The sequence below is a fragment of the Camarhynchus parvulus genome, chromosome 1, assembly GCF_901933205.1.
Source record: "Camarhynchus parvulus chromosome 1, STF_HiC, whole genome shotgun sequence".
Taxonomy (NCBI): domain Eukaryota; kingdom Metazoa; phylum Chordata; class Aves; order Passeriformes; family Thraupidae; genus Camarhynchus; species Camarhynchus parvulus.
In genome coordinates, this window is record NC_044571.1 from 62,795,219 (window position 1) to 62,813,837 (window position 18,619).

The 18,619-nt window shown below is 36.3% G+C and overlaps 1 protein-coding gene across 1 annotated transcript in view; it reads right to left on the reverse strand.

Annotated features, from left to right (window-relative positions):
- Positions 1-18,619, reverse strand: part of KPNA3 (karyopherin subunit alpha 3) — a 47,643-nt gene that overhangs the window by 7,471 nt on the left and 21,553 nt on the right. The window contains exons 3-12 of the mRNA XM_030955440.1: positions 11,875-11,964; positions 11,651-11,680; positions 11,514-11,566; positions 11,335-11,430; positions 9,236-9,321; positions 6,240-6,326; positions 5,666-5,835; positions 4,490-4,534; positions 1,871-2,002; positions 604-732 (exon numbers count right to left, since the gene is read on the reverse strand). Of these exons, the coding sequence (XP_030811300.1) occupies positions 604-732; positions 1,871-2,002; positions 4,490-4,534; positions 5,666-5,835; positions 6,240-6,326; positions 9,236-9,321; positions 11,335-11,430; positions 11,514-11,566; positions 11,651-11,680; positions 11,875-11,964 (918 nt within the window). The remainder of the gene's footprint in view (positions 1-603; positions 733-1,870; positions 2,003-4,489; positions 4,535-5,665; positions 5,836-6,239; positions 6,327-9,235; positions 9,322-11,334; positions 11,431-11,513; positions 11,567-11,650; positions 11,681-11,874; positions 11,965-18,619) is intronic.

Sequence of the window (18,619 nt, forward strand, 5' to 3'; positions counted from 1 at the left end):
ACCATCTCTGCAATGGAAGACGGCACAATGACTTAAAAACTCAAAATAACATGAAATACAGCTCTGAAAAAGGAGGCACTAATCACTTTCATCAAACTTTCCGTATTCCACCCAAGCCTTGCAGCAGTGAAGTTATTTCTGCCAAAAGGAAGGAGATGAAATGCAGAGACAATTTTCAGGGAAGAAAAGTGATACACCCCCCTTCCCTGAAGATGAACAAGTGAACAAACTTCACTATGAAAAGGTGAAGTGGGAAAACTGCATTGGTCTTATGCAACTCACTGGACTCAACTAAAATTATGAAGAACCGTAACTGAAGTTAGCCAGTTATTCACTTTGCAAATGAAAAGAAAAAGTATCTCACTCCAAAGCAAAACCCTTCAGTCCTCCCAGAAAGCATGAGGCATCAACACCAATGCATCGATACTCACTATGGCTGTTTGGTTTCAGTCCTAATTAAGCATCAGCCTTAAAGGCTGCATCTTTATACAAAATTGCTCACATGCCGGAAATAACAGCTGTAGGAAATTCTTCTGTAATATTCCACAGGCTACTGTTTTATTTCTTAAAAAAAATACTAAGTTAGGAAGAAACAAATCATACCTTGTTTATCTTCTCTTTTGGATGCGTCAGGAGATGTGGGAAATAAGACAAAACATCACAATTGAGAACAACTTGTGTCTGCTCATCAGTACCAGTTACTATGTTGCCTACTGCTCTCAGTGCTGCTGTCTGAATATCCAAAGTGGGAAGGAAAAAAAATTGCATGTTAAAGACATTGCTGTTACTTACACTATAACAAAGAGCATTTTAAGATATCTCTTTATAAAAACACTTTGCAAAATACAATTTAGCACTTCATCCTCTGAGCTACATCAGAAAAATGGATACTGGTTCATCAAAAGACACAGTACATCACAAAATAAACGCACTGCAGCTCAACTCAAAAAGTGCAAAGATTAGAAATTAAAAGAATATTAAAACCTTGTAAGATTAGTCATCATGTACCTGATCTGTGTTACAACTCCAACAACAGCTTCTAGGCTCTATGTCTGCTGAGGTTGCTCACTTTTCCATTCAGCTCCCCACTATGGCATTCAAAATCTCACAACTACTTATTGAGTCTCAGATGATTTTAGAAATGGACTTTATGTATTGGTCAGTAAGTGCTTTACAAGTGACAGAATACTGGAGAGACTTCTTCCATTAAGTGAACTAGTCTGACAAATTTCCAGAGAGCCAAATCTCATCCAAAGTACAAACTAAACAAATGTGTCAAATGCACAGATATACAGAAGATTTCCGTATTACAGCAGATGGGTCATAAAAAACCCAGTACACATTAACTAGCTTTTAGTTTCACATTGTCTTTAAAATTAATCAAGTAAGCTCAGTTAACCTTTCACAGTTAATTACAAATTTACTTTACTAAAATGACTCAGCATTCAGAAATATTTCCATACTCTAAAGGTTCCAAAATACTGATTTCCATGAACTATTCAGATAGAACATGCACAACCATGTATGCAGCACCAGAAAAAGTGCATATTACTTGAATTCTGGAAAACATAAAATCTATTGTCATTAAATATTTTAGGACTACAAAAGGAAGGCACCCCTAAGAATCACATAACAGAAGTTAATGTTTAACCTATCACTACTTAAATCTGGGTTAGTACTGTTTTGCTTGAGTTTTCTTTCTTTTTAACATTTTTCCCCAGTGTAGGTAATATTTTTTCTTCATTTTACCTACGCAAAATGTAGCTATAAATGTTCATCTCACTAACTCCACTAATAAATACTGTAAGGTACATTTTTTTTAGCAAACAGCATACAAAGGACTATTCAAACACAACTGAATCAGACTTACTTGAACTTTAACCTCCTGATGACTCAGAAGGGGAACCAGAAAAGGTACAACTCCCGAATCAATCACCATTTGTATCTGCTCATTTCCACCATCTGTTAAGTAGGACAAAGCCCAAACGGTGTCCACAAGAATCTACAAATTGGAGAGAATATGGTTTACACATTGAACAGAAAAATCTGTATAATGAAGTCTTAATTTAGTGAACAACATTCTACTATCTGTGGTGGAGAGGGGAAAGCATACAATTTAGTTATAGGAAAAACTTAAACATGATTGTGATAAGACCTAATCAGTAATATGTTAGATTATTATGTACAACTATGAAAACCAGGGCCATTTGTTCTATCAGAGTAATTTCTGTATGTCCTGTATGTTGGTGCATAAAGTGACAGCATACATCATCACACAAAGGTAAACTGTTGGGTTTGATTTGCATTTCCAAGATAGACAACCAGCTCAGGTAAGTAGTTGTGCTAGTAACTTTCTGAAGAAAATACCAATACAGCTTCCTTAGCATAGCTGTAATTTGTCAGCTGTGCTATCTTATGATTACAGAATACATAAATTCCCTTAAGCCTCTAATCCATTGGACATCTTAGCATTTCTGATCCATAATGCAGTTCTGAAGTGAAACTGCAAACAAGTCTGGATGTATGCCTTTTCCTGCCTTCATATTAAGAATAAAAAGCAGCAAAGGAAAGGAGTTCTCATACCAACTAAAGGACTGGCAACTATTGTAATGTGGCAACTGTTGAAGTGTTCAAGCAAAGCAAAACCCACAGAGAAATGCCTATCATGCAGGGCCATCTGAGAATCTTAAAAGAAAAAAAAAGTCACTGATGACTTGACAAGGATGATTAGAAAGCCCTCAAAAATAGACAGGTAAAAAAGTTAGTCATTGAAAGGTAATACCTGAAGCAGAAATAAAGCCAGCAGAGAGGGATATCACATTACATAGAGATGATGTTAGGAACTGCAGGAAAAGAAATTTGGACCCTACTAAGGACAATCTGTTGAGGTAGCTAGATCTAGCCTACTTTTAAAACAGCCATTTACAATTTCCAGCTGGGAGAACAGCTGAATATTGCAGTACTAGAGCACGGGAAGGACTTCACAGTCCTGACCCAGCTGCAGCCACCCAGCTCTGGATGCTAGCCAGCACAGCCCAAAGGCTTTCCTGCCACAGCCTGCTGCTGCCCTCACCTCCTGTGCTGCAGTGGAGCCACTCTGGCAGCAGAAGCAGTGAGAGATGGTGCCTCACCAGTTTGCTGCCCCACAGCCCTGCTGGTGACGAGAGCAGCAGCCGCCAGAAGCGCTCACAGGACTGTGGGCTGACCTACCTGCATCACTGACTCATCTCCAAAGATACGTTTGCTGCTCCAGTATGGAGAGGCTGGGACCAGACTGGTACCTCCAAACTAGCACCTGACTCTCAGGATCAAAATGACAGACACCCTAATTGAGATCAGTCAAAACCTGGCATCACAGTCTCATACCTACATCAATAAGCTCTCATACAATCATTGCTTGCAAAAAGCTTTAAAATTTGGCAGAGAAAAAGAGCCTACAGGTTAGAAGTGTATTTGGTTTTGCAGTGAATTCTGTTCAGCTTTGTCCAAATTACTCATTGGAAAGTCACCATGTGCTGTCTCCCACTCACATTACACTGGGAAAACCCTGGCAAAATCCCAGCTTAAACTGTACAAATATTTTGTGGAGGCAAGCCCACTTCACCATTAAAAAAGCAGCAGAAACACTGCTACTAGAGCGTTGAACTAACAAATGACAGTCCCACTGATCTCATGCTTTATTTTATCCCCAAACCCAACACAAGGGTTCAATTCCTTCTTCCCTAAACTAAAGGATCAGTACAGGGATTACAAAGTCCTGATAGAAGGAGGAGAAAAACAGCTCAACATCTGTCAGTTACACAGATCTCTGTTCTAAAGTCCCAATATATAAGGCTTCATGAGGTAAATCCACTCCCTAGGACATTACTTGGAAAAACACAGGCAAACTCACGATTCAGGAATGTGGGAAGTACTGAAGGTTTAGTATTAAAAACATGAAGGTTGTCAAAGGTGCCACAAAACAATAGTTTATAGCTGTTTGTTTAAATATATTTTAATACGTGATTTCTTTAATTAAACGTTGCAAAGTCAGGCACCCAACAAGTTACAGAAGTCAGGTTTACCCTTATGATCACAATATTTTACTGGACTGATATACAGAATTATATCTAATTTCTTTACACCTATTACATATCATCTAGGCAAAATTATAAACTGGGGCAGAATTAAAGTGCAGCTGATGGTAAAGCTGACACTTTAATTTTCTAGTGCTCAATTAAAGATAGGATTTTTAAAGCTATTTCAAATGTATAGGATAAAAAATGCCATCTTCTACAAAAGGTATTTCAGAAATAGTATTTGCATTTTCTTTTTCATGCTCTGAATGGCTACAATCACATTAGTCTTCATATTTAATTATGCATTTATGATTTAATTATACATAAATTAACACACAAATCCAAGTTTACTACTTTAAGAAAATCCTGCAGCATTATCTTTCTAGAGAAAACAAAGAATCTAAATATCTAAAACTTTAGAAATTACTTACGTTTATATCTGTATGGTAAATGAGAACACACAATGCTGGCAAAATCTGAAAAGAAGTTCATCAGTCATTACGGTAGAACAAAACTGGTGGTAAAATTATGAATCCAAGTATTGCAATCACAAAGCTTAGAGTCTACTTTAGTATATTGTAATCACATACTTTCCAGTAGCTGGTCATTCCCTCAAAGTATGTATAAAAATACCTGTATTATCTGTATTTCAAATTTCTGAAAATATGAGACAGTACTAGATTCCAGACACAGAATGTAGGCTGTATTTTGAGAGAAAACAAGCAAATAACAGAGGATACATAAGGATACCCTGCTGATATTTTAAAAGCTTAATTATCACACACAAAAATTATTAGCCAAATATCAATATATAAACCTCTTGGATTAAAGTTTAATTTTTTATAATCACAAATGGAGAAAATATAAAACTGGGCTGTGATAAAACTGCTTTGAACAGAGTGCTTTATTTAGTAAAGCATTACTTGCAAAAGTTTCCTTGTTTCTCTGCTTCATTCTTAAAATGTCATTAAAGTTTAGCTGTTAACAGTAACATACTTCACATGCCTTCAAAAACTGTATCTACACTTTTGAATTTATCTTAAAATCAAGAACTTTACTTACAATTACAGTTCTAGTCAAATAGCTCAATTTTACTAACTGTGCCAACATTATAAACTGAGCATTTGCTCTGTTCACCAGTTTAAAAGGATTTTCAGGATTTCTGCTCAGGTTGGGACTTGGCATTGACTGCATGCGCACACTGAGTGGAAACACAAACAGTACTACATGTCACTGTTTATTTACGCTTCCTCTTGCTGAAAATAATTACATCTGAATTCTTCTATGTACAAAATCATATTGTGGCCTTTTTATTTTTAGTGAAAACATGTAATGCTGAGTATTTTAATACTTTCTAGTATGTTAATTTTTTTGTTGTATAGCTCATCACTTTAGTCTTACTCAGTTTCAGATGTTACAAATACCTTTATTACATCTGTAGCAAGAACCACCAAATTGGTCAAATTATTTCATCTAACGTATGATAGAGTGGCGCAACACATGTGCAGTGACAAAAAACATGCAAAAATTTATAGTATGACAATGTAAAACATTTGGCCTGCAGCCCAGAGTATAAAACATTATCTGTCTCATAATTCTTTATTTACCTCCTGAACTGTCTCCATAGGCGGTGGGGGGTCCTTATTCCTGCAGAGATTTACAATGACCCATGTGACGTTCCGAAGGAAGGTGATGGGAATGGAGGGATTGATGAAGGACAGAAGAGGTTTGACAACTCCCAGTGATATGACATAATCTCTACACTGAGGACCATCACCTACAGAAATGAAAATTGTTGCAAAAGAAATTACATTAAAAATGGAAAATCTTGAAATGTATGCAATGACATGTTGGGATACTGAAATTCTATGTTTCCTCACCAATAATCTACTACTAAAAGGTCATATTTAATTAAATATACATATGTAAAGTTATGTATGTATATTTTAGGAAACATAAAATTTATCCTGTTAGTATTTTGCAGAGCAAGTGATACTATCATTTAGAAAAAAGCCCAGGAGGTACATATGTAATTCTGGCCATATTAGATACGTTCAAAAAATTGTATCAAGACACAGAATTCAGAGGAAACATAGTCTCTTATGATAATGCCAATGTTCAAAAAGTCAAGTTCTAAAATGAAATGTTCCCTGAATTCAAATCATTAAAACAACAAGTTACCTATAATGTTTCCGAGAGCCCAGACAGCTTGCTCACAAACATTCTGGTGTGGTGAATGAAGTAGTCTCAAGAAGAGGGGTACTGCATCTGCAGAATGCAAAGATTAGATCTGTTTAATGCTGAATCTTGGTATATGAGCAACATGTTCACTAATTTACACAAAACACATTCTCCAACATGCCTTATAAATGTTTATATTATGAAGGGTGCAAAAATCCTGAGCTGAACATTTCTCTATATATCCGGAGAAGGGAAAAATAGACTTAAGAACAGAATTATTAATCCACAACGCTCCCCACATTAAAACATTTCCCCATGATTCTCAAAGCAGATAGGCAGACCCTCAAGTATGCAGGCCTGAGGTTTCATGTCCTCGTAATTCTGATTTTCCAGTTATCCAGGATCACAACACATACCAAGCAAAATGACATGCTCACTTATGCAAACGTGCTTCATATCTTGACTTTAAGAAAACAGCTTCCTCCCAAGAGGTGGCTATAGTTAGTTTCCATATGCAGTGAAGATTTACATCCATCTGCCAGGCCCAAGACACGTTTTAATTTGCTCTTATATAATGCCAGCAACGTACCAAATTAAGAAAGTGATACTGATTTTAGATATTATTCTCTGTGGAATTAAATACATTTGATAGAGCTAAGTAACCATCCCACTACTATCCCCATGCACTGCTTTCCTTCAGACAAGCCATACTGTTTGGAACACAGTAACTCTTGCAGCACTTTTTAAAATCTATTTATGATCATACTCATCCTATAGTCTGAATTAACTAGATCAATTTATATACCGTTAAAGAGTATTTTTCTTGCAGAAATAGCTTCACAAATTTTTTAAAAGTGCAACACAGTTTGTGAGCAACTGTGAATCAATATTGTGTTGATAATGTAAAGTGATAATAAGCCAAAAAACTCTGATATATTTTCCTGAAAAATACCGACCCATGAAGAACAAAGACAACCTAAAATTCCCTGCCCACCCCAGAGGAGTGATTCAGCCATTGCCTATAACTGACAAGCAGGGACAGCAACACACTGTTGCTTAAGAACACTCACTCTTGTAACAAAATCACCCCACTTCCATTAGCTCAAGTGGAATATTTTAGCTTCCTTCTCAGCAATTACTGAGATTACAATTCAGCCATACATGCATTCAACATCTTTTGGAGAAGAGGGTCAACTCTGTAGTTTATATTACACTGCAATCCTGGTATGCTTTCAAAACCAGGAATGAAGTTATTTCATAATAGCACTCAGTTGAAGGTACCTGACCTAGCACTCTCAAAAAATTAATTATTCCTGCTCCAAACTGGCTTCTGCCAGGAGCTGTTCTGTGCATATAGTACTTCTCTTTTGCTGGGCCTTCCAAGTACCATCTGTCCCTCCTGACTGCAGGAGGATGCCTTCTTTTGTATTAAGGCTGCATCAGCCTCTTCTGTAGCTGCAAGGGCCTATTGCTTTGTTTCCTCAAACCCTTCCTTATCTCAAGGGAGAAGAGCTGGGAGACTGTTTTCCCTTGGTCATTTCCCAGTCAAAGCAGCAAGACTTTCAGACTAAACTTCATCTGTTTTCTCTTCATGAGTAAAATGCTTTTTGATTCTCTGAAGTCATTTAGCACATTTTCTTCTTCTCAAGCATTAACTAAACAGATTTTGGGATAAACATGTCCCAACTTGAACTTCTAGTAATTGTTCAGGTAACAATAATGCTTTTAGTTGTGCTGTACATACTTTTATTCTACTTTTAATTTTTTCTTTGAGATTTTTTCCTGCAAAGCTAATACTACAAACATCCTTTCTGTTAGCTTCACTCAAACAGGACAACATTGTGGAACATGAAAAAGAAAGAAAACAATGACTAACCAAAGAACAAGTTGAGAAGGAAGAAAAAACTTGGGAGTAGATTTTCAAAGATACTTAGACACCACAAAAGCAATCTAAAAACAGAGGTGCCCAAATCACATCAGAAATTTTTGAAGCAAATTCAAGATGTTGATTTTTTTGTTTCAATGCCTTTGGATTTTTATCCAAAGCTCTTTTTGGTAAGATAATTTTATCCAAATCTTATTTTGGATAATAATAATAGTAACAATAACAACAATAACAATAATATTGCTCCAATATCTTAAATATACAGAATCTAATTGTTATTTTCTTACCCATGAAAACATATAAACCAGCATTTTAATTTGAAAGGCAGGTTCACACAGTAAAAAAAATTCAAACAACTAAGTCACCACTTTCCCATATAAAAATAAGAATATGAGTAAGTCAAGATAGCTTATTATATATTTGCTTATCTATAATCTAGTGTTTTATGACAACATATTCTATTTAGCACAAAGGTGATTGTTTTAAGATAAGTATGTTGATCCATAAAAGCTATAGATATAATCCTGAAAAAATTATTTGATTAATTTATCTTTATTTGACTTTAGAGTTTCTTTCCTTTCTCACTGTCTGGTTAAACAAGAAATGAAAGCAGCTTAACAAACTTGTGGGTATAGGAGATACTAATCATACAGACAAGAAAAGGATGGTATTTTTCTTAACAATGTATTTAAATGTGCAACCTTACATAACTATATATTTAACAACTTTAATAAGATTTTTGAACACAATTTGAGGCAGAAAGAATTAATTAAGTGTTAGCCACAGAGCAATTAATGGTACATGATTTCAGAAACCAAACCAAGAACGAGAAAGGACTTAGATTTTTGTCATAGTTATTGTGTCATCTGTCACTCTCTGTCTCCTTTATGGGAAATCCTGTCTGGCATCCTTAACATTAATTGTTAGTGACAAGCAGATTTATGTTCAAGAGCAAATGTAGAAATCTTTCAGAAATCTTCAGGACAAGCATGTATTTATTACTTTAATGGTATTGATGAGAAACGTCATTTGTTATCCAAATACTTTCTTTTTCCCACAATATCCACCCCCACTGCCTCCTCCCCCAAAAAAACAAAGTTGTAATACTTACTTGACTGTACAACAGCTTGAGTCTGTGCAGAAGTGCCTGATGCTATGTTAGTCAATGCCCAGGCAGCTTCAAATTGTAATGAAGGACTGTAATGAAAGAATTTTATACTAGTTATAAGTTGATATATCATCTGAAGACTATTTTATGGTTCATTTCAATATTGCTAGCTGTATCCATAAGAAATACTCTACATTTAGGCAGTACCACTGGGCTAACATTTAAAAAACTCCAACATCTAAGCCTGGACTTTTCAGGGGAAAAGCTGTAAGAAAAAAAGAGATCTTGCATTCTGTGACCTGTTGTAAACCATCCATCATTCTGAATTAATATTTGTAACAAAAAAACTCCAACCAAACAACCAATTAAACTTGATTCTTCCGCCATTACATTCCAGATCAAGTGCAAGCTGGTACACTTGGATACAGACATTTTTCTGCACCATCACTGACAGGCAAAATATCTATAATCAGTATGAAAAGACAGCATCACATCTGTCTTATTAAATACAGATAAAATTAGTTACAAATGTCATGAAAGCTGAGACAACATCTCTTCCAAGATGTCTGTCAACTGCTGTCTGTGCCAACAGCATTAAGTAAAACCGTTTGCATGAAAACTGCTGCTTAAGTTAAGAGTTCTACAAGCTACAAAAGAGTTTACAGCCCATTGTCATTAGCACAACTGTAAGTGTCTGGATTTAGGAAGAACAGATAATATTTACTGTCAGCTGACTGTTTCATTTCCATGGGTTTTGTGTCTTTATCAGTCATGTTTTATATATAGTTTTAAATACCTGCTTCTTTTAATTTTTTTTTGTGTGTATTAATTTCCAAAGCAATTTGAGGTTTTATTTGGGATGGGAAGAATTAAAAAGGAGGTAAAAACAAATCACACCTGTCTGCAGCTACCTATAAACCTTTACATTTTAGGATCAAGTGTATTAAAACTCTAGTTTTAGGTTAGTCCCTTTTTTCTTTCTCTCATGATAAGCTTTCAAGTATAACATGAACAACAGCTTTAATGATTTGTTATGCAAAGTCTTTTCAGAGTTTAACTCTGCTAAATATTACATAGCAATCACGATTAAAAGGACTGCTTAAAAAAACATTGAGTTCAATTTTGAAAGACTTATTAAATATTTACAAGGGTAAATCATACAAAAACTAGAAGAAGATTAAAATTAAAAAGAATTTTCAAAGCACTGAACCATTTACTTCTAGAGCAGACAAGTGTTCATGACCCATTTTAAAATTCTTTCCTGGTTTGAATGTTATTGTCAGCTGCCTTCTAAGCAACTGTTTTGTTAAACAAGCTCAGAAAAAAACCTACTCACAGTTCGTAGTTTTGCAGCCATCAAAATATACCAAAAATACCACAACATATTTTTGAAGTTCCTAGCTCTCATAGCTGCAGAAATAACATTGAAAATGGAAATACTATAAATACATTCATGTCTGCCTGAGATCAAAGACAGGCTAAAAAATTTACCTCAACTGTGTTAATCCCTATCTATCCAAATCAGGGGCTCAAGATTTGTTGAATATGGCATGTTTTGTTTCTTACATGTCATTAAATGCCTGCAGCTATATGCTCAGTGTTCTCTACGTTCTTTACTGAAGATCTTTATTTTTCAATAGACTTAGAGAGCATGCTCACCATGTTCTACCATCACATAAGAGAGCAGCAGAGAGCCAGAAGGAAACACACCTTGCAGTGAAGAAACCAGAAACTTCAGCTAATAATCTTAATGGAAAAGACAAATGTATTCTGCAAAAATCCCCTGTTCACAACCAGGCATGTTCTCTGCGTTCACACAAATACACACAAGACTGTGGCAGGTTTCTAAAAAAAAGCTAGTAAAATGCTGAAATATTCAAACCCAGTGAGAAATGTAGTAAGATTTTCTCCATTACTTGGATATGCTCAAACACACTAGTGGCAGAATAAATATTCCTGGAGAACTTGTAATTTATCACCATGGAATGTGATCCACTGTGTCAGATTCTATGGTGCTGGAATCCTCAGTTTTGTTTCAAATAATCATTTTTTTCTTAATGTAAATTTCTAGTAACAGTGAAGATTTTGAAAAGAATACTTACTTATCATCCCTTTCTAGGCATTTTACCAGAATTGGTAAAATTCCAGATTTTATTAAGTCATCAATAGGTGGATTTCTGTCACTGGATAGGAGTTTTCTGTGAAATTGAAAGTAAAAGTAAGTAACTTTTATAACAAAAACCATATATAAATTATGTTTCTCTATCTTTATTTATTTTACCTTGCAGCTTGGACAGCACTGAGTTGGATCACTGGGTTATCACTTGTGGCATTCTGAAAAAAAAAATTAAAAACACAGTAAAAATTAAAAATGCACAGAACACACCCTTCTAGTTAAAAGAGTTAAATGTAACATACCTGCAGTATAGCTTCTAGTGTTACATTTTGCTTGAAAAGAAAAAAAAAAGTTTTAGTAATTTTGCTGACAAATTATAACCTTCTTAAACATCTAATACAAGAAAACTTATTTTAACAGTGTATCAGTTAATAAATTTACTTTCAAATAACTGCAAGATAACATAATATATTGTTTAGTTACACCACCAAAGTTGTAAAAATAATTCCAGAATCAAGGAACTTACTGCTTTGAAGTCAGCATCAACATCAGAATCTTCTAAGCTTTCCTCTTGAGGAACATTTCTTTTTTTCAAAAGATGTTCATCTCTTTTGTTCTGTAAAGAAATGACAAAAAATAAAGCCACTTTTAATGCTTATTAGTACAGGGTGGTGATGCACAATGGACCCTTTCAACATTTAAGTATAGATAAGGTTGCTTTTTTTTTAAAGGCATTTGTAACTGCAAATAGAATTTGCAGTATCTTAGCTGTAATAATCTGGCAGCTTGCTAATCAGACAGATCTACAACAATCCATGACATTTGAATTAATTAAAACTCACACTCTGGGGATCAGTTTTCTAAAAGGCATTCACAATACTCATAGCTCTGCATGATATTAACATTTAGCCACACGTAACAGAAATTCTTTTTCACTGAAAGATTATTTTTCAGCTAAACCTTGTTTTGAAGCTCCCTGGTCACATCTATTTGCATTTTCTGTGTAAAAGTAGCATGCTCCATGCACTCTGGCACTTGCAGTATTTCCCACTCATGCTATTAGCCTTATTTCTGACAAAAAACAAGACACCCTCCAGTCTTAGTTCCTTTAAGGAATTACAAAAGAATAAAATTATCTTTTCAGTGGTAAAATACCCATTTAACATTTCATTTTAATATTCTTAATTTGATGAATTTGAAGACATAAAACAGTAATTTAAAAAGAAAGAAAACAATTCATCAATTATTTACACTTTTTAACAAATCTAAAATGTATTAAAAGTATTATACCAAAACTATGAAATTATCTCTTCTAAATTTTAGACTTAATATTTTGTTTGGTATGTCTAGAGGTACAAAGACAGAAGGGGCAATGGAAGATGATGATACAGTACATATATCTGAACACCTTTTTATATTTGGTTTTGGTTGTTTTATAAGTTAATTAAGATTTAATTCTTTAATGATGCAAAATCTTGAAAAAGAGTAAGAGCTAGCTCTAACATCTAGGAGAAATCTAGTGTACTAGCAAGGAAAGGCAGGCTTTTCAGTCTCCAATTATCTGATAACCACAGTACTCATAGAGATTTTATTATACCACACCCTGTTTGTAATATCTAAAAAAACCTCTAAACAGGATGATGTGTTGATGGGTCCCCAATATTTTATTTTATGTTATTAAAAACAGCAATTCCGGGTCCAAAATTTCTGGGACTTGTTTACCTTTCAGACATCTTAGAAATAACTTAAAACAAGTTTGAAATCCTCCCAGTCAATATATTTTTCTTTTCAGATAAAACAAATCTAGAACTACAAACAAGCATGAGAATAACCCTTTAATGCAGAAGACAACATCCCACAGACTTAGCATAGTTTAATTTTAGTCAAGTTGTAAGAAGAGAAACAAGATCCTCAAAGAGTGCACAAAGCCACCTAGACTGGCTCCAGAGCCGTGCAGTAACGGCTGCATACATGGAGCACATCACATCAGTACAGACAAGCACCACAGGCAGCTTGTTGGCAGGTAGATCTGCAGAGAAGGAAGATGGGAAGGAGCAGGCAGCTGAGCACCAAGAAAGCAGTGTATGCAGATGAAGTGCATCAGGCAGGAACACATTAACTGATGGGCTCACCAGAAAGACCTGCAGTGTAGTGTATGTATGTAAACTGGAGTTCCTAATTCCTAATTTTCCCACACCAGTCACTGAGCTGAACAAGAGCCTCTCCTATTCCAGTAAGCCTTCTATACCTGCACACACAACTATCCAATCCTTCAGCATCATGAGCATACCTCCCAGAATGCCTCCTACTGTTAACCTTAACCAAAACAAGTACGAGAAACAGTCCATATTCTAAGGCCAAGATATTATACCCTCTCAAGAGAGGGAAAGAAACTTCACAGGATGTAACTGACCACAGAATAACGCCACAATTTCTGTGAGTGCAGGCAATGTCTTCAGGCCATCAGTCATATGGTGTGATAGGCTCCAGGAAAAAAGTACCTCAGCCAAGGAAAGAAAGAAGGAGCGACAATGTTCCTGTAGCTACTCACTGTTTGCAGGTGGCTGAGTTGAAAAACAACTGTCAGGACCAATATAGAAGAGTTTCCACATCAGCCTGAGGCAGAGAGGCTAGTACTTACTGAGAAGTACTAAAAGTTTCTATTCTAATTAGCATTTCTTATAAAGTCAGTGTTCATGAAACCTTTCAGTTCTAAACAGTGTCTCTAAGACTATTTAAAATATCGTTGTCCATCTGCAAGTGTCCAATCCCTAGACAACCAAAATGCTCTCTCCAGTAATTTGACAGGCCAATCACTCCTACAGAAGGTAAAAGAAGATAATTTGCAGCCTGCCATGGCTTTAAAACGCCTGTATTTGGACATATTGTAGCACACTCAAAAAGGTTTTGCCTAAATCAAAGCACTGGCCCCTTCTGAAGGCTCCTGCGGTGAAAATGAAGACACATGAACATACCTGGATACAGCTGTCCTGTTCAAAGCCTGGTGAGAGAGTCCTTTCAAAGGCAGAAGCATCAGAGTAGAATTCTGATGAAGGGTAAAACCTTGTCACAAACAAAACACAGCAGGTCTCCTAAAGAGAAGATCCTCAACACTGCCTGAACTATGTGTACAATGTACAGTAAGTACAGAAGCTCATAAACAGGTGCTGACTGCTGGTTCTAAGTATTGCCAGCATTCTGGTAGAGATCTCACTACAGCAGCCTACAAAGGGCATTGGCAAACGTGCCAAACGAACAGATAACAGTAATGATACCAGGAGTGCATTTTCTTGTCCAGTTTTTATGACAGATGCCCATCATTTGCTTCACTGACAGTGGGATGGTCAAGTTGCATGAACAGGAAGTATTCAAGTCCTGCAGATCCTGGTACTTCTTCTGTTTATCTTCTTGGAAGATGGCCACAGGATTAAAAAAAATATAGACTAATGCAAGGAAGTTTCAAATGTTCAAAAACATGATTTAACAGAAGACTCCTTGTGGGTAAAGGGAACATCCTAAAAGCTCTGTGCTACACTGAACTTAGTACTAGGGGACATGGCCAATGGGATGCTCTAAAGAACTGGGAAAGGTGTCAAATATGAATTTCTACATATTTTTCATCACTGGACATGCAGGAAAGCTCTGAAGAGTATCAGCTGTTGTGAGGTTCCAAGATTAAAAGGGAAAAGAAATTAACAAGAAAATCTCTGCCTGCAGGTAACAAATACCATTACAAAATGTTTCTTCAGGTCAGGGGAAAGTTTAGTAGGAGCTCAGTAGCCACTAGAAGTTCTTGAGGCACAAAAGTTAACATAATTATGATTGAGTCTTCTGAGGACAAAAAGCAGAACTTCAAGAACATTTCAACATTAGAAACCAGAGTTCCTAATGCTAGCCAGTATTATATACACTCACAGATGACAACAAGCAGCTCCTGCCCCTGCAATTACATCCAAGGAGAGACTAAGGGTTCAAGCCAGCGATGGAGGTAGATTCAGGTTTTCTGGATATCCCTTTTAAGCCCAGTGAGCCCAAGTCAGATTCCAAGATTCTTCTTCAGATAAAGATTTAGCTACAGATACACAGTTAGAAGAGGTAGGCAACTTCTCTACATTTGAGTTCTGCTAATTCACCTTTGTGACAAGAGAGAGCTATCATAATGTTCCTGTTTGGTTAGTGCTCATCTGTCTCAGAAAAGGAACAAATTGACTAAAAAGAAGTAGATACCAGTGTATGGCCTAAGCATGGACTGCAAAGATTGAGACCTCTTAAGTCAGGGAACACCAAGATCTCACTCAAATGGATTCAAGCAAATCTCCACAGAATTTCTTCATAGCCCTTTTCAACTAAGCCTCTAAAAGAATCCACTAGGAATGTAATTTTCCTCTTAGGCTAATTTTTTTTAATAAATCAGTTGAGGCAGGGTAAACGCAAATTCTTTTCTAAGAATTTGTGCTACTAACACTTGACAGGGAAGCACATACTAATAGTGCTTCAGTGTCCCTGTCATTGTAGTCATTCTTCAAACTGCCAGACTTATATTATGTACTAAAATACGTTCTTTATAGCGAACGAAAAGCTATACATACACACTGAACTGGAAAAGACACTTAACTGATACAAGTTTTACTGTCCTGAAACTAAGTATTTTCTTTTGCTTTTGGAGTTTCAGACTTACCGAGAATCAGAAAAAGATTTTTTTCCACCCTAGCACTCCCAGCAACATAAAAGACACATTCCTTTATTCAAACAGTCTTCTACTTTATTTAGGAGCTATCATGGACATAAGCAATCTTATTTAAGATCAGAGTAGAAACAAGGACAGTATGCCGGGGAAAGCGGTAAAAAAAGACATATGCCCATGACTCTTTAATCCACCACTTATGTAGCAAATAATTGCTTAGCCCTGCACCAAACTTAATTGGCAATTACAGCTTTCACGTGCTCATGTCTGTGAACTCTCAGAGGCAGCTGAGTTTGCCAAGAAAGCCAAAAATAAACCTTGTGAGAGATCATGGAAGTTCTTAGGATTCCAGTTAGCAGGACAGTATCCTGTGTTTCTGCTGAAGTTAGGAGTGCTAAGGCTTTCTTTGAAGGGTGACCTCTAACTCAATGACCACATCATTGACCCAGCTAAGGACTACCTTTCTTTAGGCACACAAGTGGCCCAAGACAAACTTCATCTTCAGAGAAAGCCAAGCACCCAGAATCAAAGGATATCTCAGAGCAATGGAGTTACAGGATTCATTTAGATATAGAACCTTAAACTGAATTTAACCATTGTTCATCCACCATGCCCCTCTAGACTGAGACTAACAGACTAAGCCAATTAATTCCAGGATCCCTGTTACTAACAGAGCAGCCTTCAGGTTTCTGGGATGCTGAAACCAAGTGATAAACACTCTAAATCAGACTTCACCAAGACACTGCACTGAAGAGCTTTATATTCTACATCCTGATGCAGTCTCTATCACCTGACTCTTACAGTGTCAAAACTGACACCGTTATCTGTCAGGAAAGAGAGATGGCTATTGTTTAAGCTCTCAGAGCTGTTGCTGTACAAACAATATAATCAGAGACCAAGACTATCTTTCCAAAAATGTAGTAGATCCATTCTCAAAATGCATAGAACACAAAGCCAATATGGAATCAGTAAAAGGGCACCTGACCCTGGGGAGTGTCATCTGACTGACTCATGATGCCAACCCATGCCTCAACCTGGAATCTGCCAGACTACCGCTACCTTTTCATGTCAGATGGCTTTGCTAATCTTTGTCAATTAAATTCCTAAACAAATAATAAGTGATTGAGAAATAAAATGCAGGGGAAAAAATAGTTTCTTCCTGAGTAAGAGCTGTGGTGTGAAGACAGTGAATAGAGATAATATATTCTTGAAACACAGAATGTGTTGCAAATGCACCTTGATGTCTGTAATTTCAAGAGAATAAACATCTCACACTGATGCATGCAGAAATTGTTTACTACTGTTCAAAGCCATGATTTTTTATTTATTCCATCTTACTAAAGAGAGATGTGAGCAATTTCATTAGATCCATTCATTTAATATTTATATCCACATTGATTCAAAAGACAAACCCATGACTGTGTAGTGCTTCAACTGTACAGATCAAGAATACACTCAATTTGTCTCTTTTCTTCAAAGCCAGGTGTACATGCAGCATCTGGGTAGCTGGGATGAAGAGAAGACACGCCCCCTTTCCTTTGAAGAGGCATCAGTGGATTACTAAGGTCATGCCAAAAATTTCTTGATTTTGGCATACTCGTGCTAGAGCAGCAGTGTTAACTGTAAAGACTGAAGCAATGATATTACAACTTATCCTTTCCACGGCTGGAACTTGATAAAACATATCCCTTAACATTTCAGTCTCAATTCTGTACCAGAAGCAATGGTACAGAATCTCATCTGCCACAGAGTTCCCACTGCAAACCAGTTGCCCACCAGCACCAGCTGAGTCGACACACACTGAATTTATTATTAAAGCAGATTTTTTCTGGTCTCTGCAGTGAAGATGTTTAACCAACACTCAAGAACATCAATTCCTGCATTTATGAGTGCTGCAGCTGCTGTTCACTCTTGATTTACAGTCTGACCTACATCCAGCGCTCAGGCTTCTCCTCTAATGTGTAACTGATCTTTGCATGTGCAGTTTTCAGTGAGAAGTCACTGGCAGCTCATAGGCTTCCTCCTCATTTTCACTCACATATTACTGGCACATGCTGGATTCCTTCCACACAGGATAATAGCTTGCCTTAAGTGTCTGAGTTGCTCCCCACCACGCTGCTGTAATAAACTGGCCTTGAAATTGTGACCTGTTACAAAAACCAATTATAAGAATTAATTTAAAATTAAAACTCTCACTTTGCACTGCAAAGCTCTCTCCTAAGATTGCACAGGAATCCTCACATTCCATCTCATTTTAATAAGATGTATAAGGATATGCTGCATTAGTTAAGCCATCTTTTACAGGTTTGCTTTGCTAGCAGGCACAGGCTGCTCAAATGCTATGAATGACTTTTCCCAGTACAGATTTCACAGTCACACAGCAAGTTTTACACCATTACTGGACAAAGAGGGCCTCCAACATGTCAACATAAACTTCCACTGCTGATCATCTTCCAGTCATCTGGGTCAAATTAGATTTCTTTGACTAATTATTATAGTCTCAGGATGAATCTTAGAAATGTTTATAGTTTATATTGTAATGAGATAGAGAAGTGTTTCAAGAACACCTGAAAAACCAAGTCCCTTT